This window comes from Macadamia integrifolia, chromosome 13, assembly GCF_013358625.1.
Source record: "Macadamia integrifolia cultivar HAES 741 chromosome 13, SCU_Mint_v3, whole genome shotgun sequence".
Classification (NCBI taxonomy): Eukaryota; Viridiplantae; Streptophyta; class Magnoliopsida; order Proteales; family Proteaceae; genus Macadamia; species Macadamia integrifolia.
Genome location: NC_056569.1, coordinates 18,993,645 through 19,001,444, shown reverse-complemented (window position 1 = coordinate 19,001,444; position 7,800 = coordinate 18,993,645). Strand labels below are relative to the sequence as shown.

Here is a 7,800-nt window from a genome sequence, read left to right as displayed (position 1 = left end):
AGGGTCCCCCTTTCGGTTGGGAGTTCGGCCAAAGCCGAACGGACCTGACCGAGGGTCCCTCCTTCGGTTGGGAGTTCGGCCAAAGCCGAACGGACCTGACCGAGGGTCCCTCCTTCGGTTGGGAGTTCGGCCAAAGCCGAACGGACCTGACCGAAGGTCCCTCCTTCGGTTGGGAGTTCGGCCAAAGCCGAACGGACCTGACCGAGGGTCCTTCCTTCGGTTGGGAGTTCGGCCAAAGCCGAACGGACCTGACCGAGGGTCCCTCCATCGGTTGGGAGTTCGGCCAGAGCCGAACGGACCTGACCGAAGGTCCCTCCTTCGGTTGGGAGTTCGGCCAAAGTCGAACGGACCTGACCGAGGGTCCCTCCTTCGGTTGGGAGTTCGGCCAAAGCCGAACGGACCTGACCGAAGGTCTCTCCTTCGGTTGGGAGTTCGGCCAAAGCCGAACGGACGTGACCGAGGGCCCCTCCTTCGGTTGGGAGTTTGGCCAAAGCCGAACGGACCTGACCGAAGGTCCCTCCTTCGGTTGGGAGTTCGGCCAAAGCCGAACGGACCTGACCGAAGGTACCTCCTTCGGTTGGTAGTTCGGCCAAAGCCGAATGGACCTGACCGAGTGTCCCTCCCTCGGCAGGGGGCTTGGCAAAGCCGAACAGACCTGACCGAGGGTCTGTCCTTCGGTTGGGAGCTCGGCCAGTGACGAATGAAACTGGCTAAAGGTCCCTCCCTCGGCAGGGAGCTCGGTAGAGCCGAATGGTGCTGACCGATCGGCAGGGGGCTCAGCAAAGTCGATCCGAAGCGGTCAAAGGTCTCTCTCAATCGACCCCAAACCTTGGACACTGGTAATGCCAAGGCCGAAGGAACAAGTCAACCAAAGAAGATGGTTACTCCCACAGGAAGAAGCTCCTAGTGGAAGTAAGGGGGCTCCTGATATAGCCAAAATAACCTCTCGGTGGGGGCCATGACACGTGTCGCCTCTGAGACACGTGTCCACCGCCAGACGAAGGTTCCAAGAGACCACTCACACTCGAGCACGCGCAATCACCGAGGCACGCCCGCAGAATCATGCGGGATCACGTCGTCTGCATGAGGGGAATATTCCCCCCAGAAGGTTGGACGTATTCGAGTAGGACTCTAAGAAGGCCGAAGGGGGAAAAACCCTAAGGCCAAAGAGCTATATAAGAAGGCACGGAAGAAAGGGGAAGGTAAGCTCTAACACCCTCACCATTACTCCCTTATTGAACTGTGCGGCCGACCCTGACTTGAGCGTCGGAGGACTAACCCCGGACAAAGTTCCGGGCCTCCGTCGTCTGTGTTTGTGTAGGTTGGACTAGCGGGGTTTTTGGCAGCAACAATATGTTTTCTCTCCTTGAGCAACAAAGTCATGACTTCCTCAATTAAGCCAAGCAAAGTCTTTAACCAAAGCAACATGAGATTCAAATGCAACTACAATTCAATTTTCAACGACTAGTCTTGGGGACAAGACCAAACTCAAGGAGAAAGGAATGTTACGTCTATATATGAGATTGTTTGGGTTGTGCTGTTGTGCGTGAGGTATCCAAATAATGTAGTTATTTATTTTATTCAACAATTTTTTTAATTAGTAATTATCTAACTTATAGGTGATGTGGAGTTGTTAGTTATACATGAGTAGTAGAAATTATCGCTAGTAAGCTTGTAATACTTGAAATCCTATTAAATATGTAGAAGATGGAATGAATAGGGCGAATGACAATTTGGTTCTTTGGTTCCTACAATTTATCTTAGGGGAAGGATGTTGGTGTATGATGTCTTGTATTCCGTCGCAGTTTAATTTAGGAAGTACTGATGCAGCCCCTAGACAGGCAGGACGGTAGTCCCGCTAGCCAGTTAGCGGGCCGTGGGGGTTGCAAGGGGGGCAAGAGGCCCCCCTGCATAGCAGGGGGTGTAGGGGGGCGCAGCCCCCCGCTCAAATTTAAACCTAAGGGAATTGGACAAAGTAAGGAAAAAATGTTGGTGGATGAATTTTTTATTTGAGGGCAATTGTGTACTTTCTGAATTAGGGTTTTTTCGCTATATATTTGTAACGAGAGTTTCTTTCTCTGCAATGCAAGCAATACTGAGAGGTATGAGGACGAGCGCTGTAACCATATTCTTCATTGATAGTGAAGCAGGATCTCATCTCACCGAGGACGTAGGCAACCTTACCGAACCTCGTAAAATCCGTGTGCATTGTTTATTTTGTTTTTTCATTATCTTCTGCATCGTTTTAGGATTACGTTTCTACAAAGAAGGCATAGCTTCCTCCATAAAATCAGGATGTAATAACTTCGTCCATAGAGCTATTTATCTTTTTTTTTATTATTTTATTTTTCTGTTTTATCTCCCTTCCCATTTGATTCCCTACCTACTCTCTCTCTCTCTCTCTCTCTCTCTCTCTCTCTCTATGGGAGGGGTCTAGTGGAATAACCATCATATGGTTGTAACTACAATGTCGGATCCGCTGAAGAACAGAATAAGCATTCCATAGATGTTGCTGCTGCTCAGCGACTGCCGGTGTTGTCAGGTTAAATAGTAGCAGGGGCCCCTACTCTTTGACCTATGGAAATGTCGACAAGCATGAGGAGTGGGCCACTGTTAAGATTCAACCTTCTTTCCAAGGCTACTTGTTTAGTATTTTCCTCTGCAACCTTAGCAATAAAATACGATTCTCCGCATTACCTTGGTATTATTATTTGCAGCCTCACGAGAGGAAATTTCCTTCTTTCTTACTCCAATTTTTTTGCAATAATCTCTGTTATGGATGCGTAATTGCCTGCCATTAAATCATTAGTTGTTAAAAATTAAGATTTGGTTTTCAAAAAATCGTTTTTCCATCATCATGTTAAGAATAAACAGATGATGGTGGTGGCTTATGTAGGTGATTCCATTCTGCACCAGGTTGAACCAAGGGAGGAGAGGAGACCAGAAGAACATCCACCCACCAAGGGGTCACCAGAGAAGAATGGTGGAATCGCACAGAAAAAACAAGCCAGAGATTCATTGTTTCCCTATATCCACTCCACTGCAATGTATGTACAAAAGCCCCTCTCCTCCCTTCGAGATCGTCACTATCAATTTCAAATAATCAAAGTATCACCGCTACAGCCCGCGCACAGAACATGTACCGCACCCTGCGTTACAGAGGAGCCAGATCCGAGAGTATGGTGGGATACTGGGGTGGGCGGTTGGTGTTATAAACTTATCATTTGTCAGTATTAAAATAATCCCAAGTTACAAACAATAGCTAATTTACAAACCCCGTGAGGAGATATCTGGGTACTAACTTGTTCCACCCCACGGCAAGTGGTTTTTGCCCTTTCGTTAAAAGGTTGCAAAACAAATTGAGTCGGTGGGAAGCCAACCTTTTCTCTTTTGCAGGTTGGAGTATTCTTATTCAATCTCTCCTGGCTGCTACCATCTTACCTCATGTCTTGTCTTGCTTTCCCCAAGACCATTTGTAGGAAACTTGATTCTATTTATTTACACTTGTATAATGGGGGTTAAAATCGTCTGCAATTCCGATCTGGTACAATTCTGTGAAATACCACCTTCAGGGGGTGACAAGTGTATTGATACCAATGCAATGGTCCAGATCTGGTACATCTAATAAAACCTTAAATCAGTAAAGAATCATTTAAATCAGATCTGGACCATTGCATTGGTATCAATACACGTGTCACCCCTTGAAGGTGGTATTTCACGGAATTGTACCAGATCCGAATTGCAGACAATTTTTTTCTGTATAATGGGGACCATGAACACTCTAGTAAATCCCATCTCATTGGCTGGCATAAGAATTGTACACCAAACCAAAATCTCAAAGTAGGTTGGGTATCAGAACCTCTGAAACCCAAAATAAAGCCATTATTTTAAAGCTTAGGTGGCGCCTTATCATGGAAAAAGATTCTACGTGGGTCAAGTTACTTACCTCCAAGTACTTCCCAAAAGATCAATTTTTCACCAGGCCACTCTAAAAAAACAAAGATTTATTTCATGGAATAGCATTGTAAGTGTTCTTCCCATTATTCATAAACTAACTTTTATTAAAATTGGGAATGGTTGGAATATACGTTTTTGGACTGATCAATGGATACCTACCATTTCTAAATTTTCTCTTAATGAATAACTTTTGCAAAGGCCAGCCCCTCCATCTCTAACCCAGTGAATGATTTTATTTGTAACAATGCTTGGAATACAAGTATACTATCTGCCTCCCACTCTCCATTGTGTCTCACATTCTAAACATTCGAATTTCCTTAGAACAAGATATTTGGTGTTGTAAGCTCTCCAGAACAAGGAACTTCACAATCAAATTGGCTACTAAATACTTATCTGCTACTATATACTTATCTAGTAGTTCACCTATTAACCAAATTGGATTATCAAACAAGTGTGCTTACTTATCTCTTTGCTCTCATTGGTGGTGGTTTCTATGGAAACTCAAACTTCACCTGAAATTTAAGATATTTTTCTAGAGACTGGCACATGGAGGGGTTCCTACTAAGGATATCCAGGGAAAATGGATGGTCATCGATACAATCTGCAGATTGTGTCATGACAAGCAGGAATCTATTGCTTAAACCTTTCTTTATTGTGAGTTTGCTAAAAGAATTTGGGTTGCAAGCCCTTTGGGATTACAAACTGAAGTTTTTTCAGAGGCTTCATTTCAGTATGTTATTCTGTACTTTCTACAAATATGTTTCTCATGACAAGTTACCTAATTTTTTTTTTTTACTTTCATCATTATATGCTATTATTTATGGATACATAGGAACAAGGTAGGGGTGTAAGTTTGGCCCTGACAACCCAAACCCGCCATGGCTTGTTTTGAGCCTAAACCTTGTCTAACCCGATTATGAGGACCAACCTTGCCGAGCCCGACCCAACCCTGACTAGGGTTGGGCTGGGCCTGGGTTGAGACCTAGGCCTAGCCCAGCGCAGCCCAACCAAGCCCGATTTTAACTCTGAGCTATTATTGTGTTTAATAATAATATTCCCCTTCCCCTAGGCCCACATCATGTGTTACACAAACGTTACACAAGTTGTTTGTCCACAACATATGTTACACAAGCCACGTACTCTTATGTATTGAGCTAAGACGACCAAATGGCTAAACTATTTCTCCATTTTTCTTTACATATGTTCTCTTTGTGTTTCCTGTAATGTATTGATATGGACTTTAGATATAGTAGCAATCATGAAGAATTTTACAAAAATTTGACTTGTCCAGTTTTTGGGAGATGTGATGCCAGACGATTAAAAGGTCTATCTTATAACCAAATTGACAATCTTGCTTGCTGCAAACGTATGGATTAGGGTGGACACGGGTGAGCCATAATCTTAATATCTCCCCACGCCCTTCGCTTAGTATAGGCTTAGCATTTGTGATTCTTTGTGGGAAAAAAAACATTGGTGACCCTTTGTTGGAAAAAAATATATAGGACCTTACAAGGTCAACCCAACATACTTAGGATAAACCAACCCCCCCCTGTGATACTTCACTCTGTGAAGCAATGGATTAATCAAGCAAGCAACCTATCTAAACCTACCCAGGCGAACACAATCCATGTGACTCCTCCCCCCCCCCCCCCCCAAAATCTTACCTTGTGTGACCCCCACCAATGATGGTTTTTGTGGGAGTCACTTACAAGACCAACACTATCTCTTCATGGGCTAATTGCATGATTGATAAAGATAATATCGTCTCATTCAATACTGATTATATGATGACAGGAAACACCATTAAGGCACATATTAAAGGGCCGCTCATGGGAGTAAATCACGCCATGGATGCAGGATAGAACTATGGGGAAAATCTAGAGTAATTTTGTTGCTCTTCAATACTTTTTTACTATGGCAGGAAAAATTGGCTGCTGACCGAAATTCCTATTTTATTAGAAGTTCATAATTTTTTGTGTCTAATCTTAGCTTTTGTCTTAAACCAACAGATGATGCGGTGATACTTCTGAGACATGTAGCCTTCTGGGTTCTCACTAAGAGAACCTCTCTATAACTTTCATTCTTATAACAAGGTAAATTCACTCCTCTCCTATCACGCGAGGATTTCTCCATAACTTTCATTCTTATAACAAGGTAAATTCACTCCTCTCCTATCAACGAACTTTCTTTTTCTTATGACAAAAGAAGGGGGAAAAAAATCAAAAGGAGTCAATTTATGATTTCTTAAAGGAAAAAGGCTCTATGAACTTGAGGTGTACTGCACACCCTCCCACAATGGATTATTATATTAATTTTTTTTATAATAAAAATACTAATTAAAAAAATCATTGTGAGGCAATGTAGAATACCCCTACTTGCTCAGAGAACCTTCTCCCTTTATTAAAAAAGTAAGGGAAATATAATTGTAAAAGGCAGTGTAACCCCTATGTCAAGATACGTGGGAGGGCGAAAATCACATCATTGTTGATGCTTCCATGTGCACTCCCATAGGTTCCTATTCTGCTGCAGAAGCCAGACTGTCTTTTACAGAACACTTTCCCTAAGGGTATGTTTGGTAGCCAAGAAAAGAAAATAACAGAAAAAAGTACAAATGACATAATAAGAGAAAAATCATTGTGTTATTATGTGTCTATCTTTTTTTCTTTTCTTAGCTTCCAAACATAGCATAAAAGTAAATATAAATTAGGGAAAAGAACACCTCCAGGCTGCATAGCATACACTTATGCCTCCCTGTATCTATCTGTCTCTTCCATCCTGTGAGATTATATATCTGACCACCATTGTGGAGGAGATAGAAACAAAGAGGCACTAAAATATGCTTAAGTAGCGGGATAGGAAACTTGGGTCAAACTTTGCTTTTGTTATTCAATGTTGTGATTGTTCATACACCAAAATCACCTACAGATCATTGAATGTTTTGCCATTCAAAACATTACAGCGGTGCTAACCACTTGTCGTATCTCCTCAAGGGCATTTTGGTTTTTTTCTGTTTTTTGGTTTAGGTCTGTAAAGGGAATCCTCACAGTTTTGAAAGGATATCATGCTGACCAGAGACACATGAATATGAAGATAGTAAATATAAAAATATAAAAAATAAAATAAGGAAATTGATAATCTGAATCTTTAAATATCACTCTATTATTTTATGAATATTAAATTAATTATTGATATTCTGAAACTAACCAGGTAGAATCCTATATGCAACCACCGTTCGCCGGAGAAGTATAAGCTTCATGACTATTAACTCTTTCCTGCCAAATAGAAACCAGAAATTATGGCAGCCCCAACAACCACAACTCCAAGGGATTTAAGAATCTTCATGGCAGAAACAGTTGGTCTTCTTGCAGGAATTTCTAGGAGACCCTTGACCTAAAACACATGAAGAATAACTCTTAAGCACAAATTTAAAGCATACTAGAAAAATCAGGAGAGAGCTGATAAATGGATATTTTCTTTGGATACTTGCTCTAGAGCTGATAAATGGATATTTTCAAAGGCCGAGTAGATGATCCAAGGGGGATATATTATTCTAATGGGAAACTCTTCTTGCCACCTCACAAGGAGACAAATGCATCATTGCCAAGTCTCTAATTCTTCCACATGGAAGAATGATGTGACAAATCCAACAGTTGGATATTAAGGAAATGGTCTGGGTCAGTCCAAATTCAATCATTTCCCCTTCCATGTTATGACATATCCCCCCATGTATGTCCATGCACCTCTTCCATGCATGTCCTTACAATCTCATGCACCCCCTTTGTAGTCCTGAATTTTTTATGGTTTGTTCTGCAATATGGGCAACTTCAATTAGGCCGAAACTTG

At 42.2% G+C, this 7,800-nt stretch overlaps 1 protein-coding gene across 4 annotated transcripts in view; it reads right to left on the bottom strand.

Annotated features, from left to right (window-relative positions):
- Nucleotides 1–7,042: 7,042 nt before the first annotated feature.
- The window catches only part of LOC122059619 (traB domain-containing protein-like), a 68,227-nt gene continuing 67,469 nt past the window's right edge, over nucleotides 7,043–7,800 (bottom strand). For 2 of the 4 annotated variants that reach the window (XR_006134093.1, XR_006134090.1), the window contains one exon: nucleotides 7,321–7,347. Coding sequence is in view for 2 of the 4 variants with exons in the window: in XM_042622517.1 (XP_042478451.1) it covers nucleotides 7,219–7,347 (129 nt within the window). In the remaining 2 variants the exon portion in view is untranslated. Of the gene's footprint in view, nucleotides 7,348–7,800 lie in introns of all 4 variants that reach the window. The other 2 variants (XM_042622518.1, XM_042622517.1) reach the window with 2 other exon arrangements.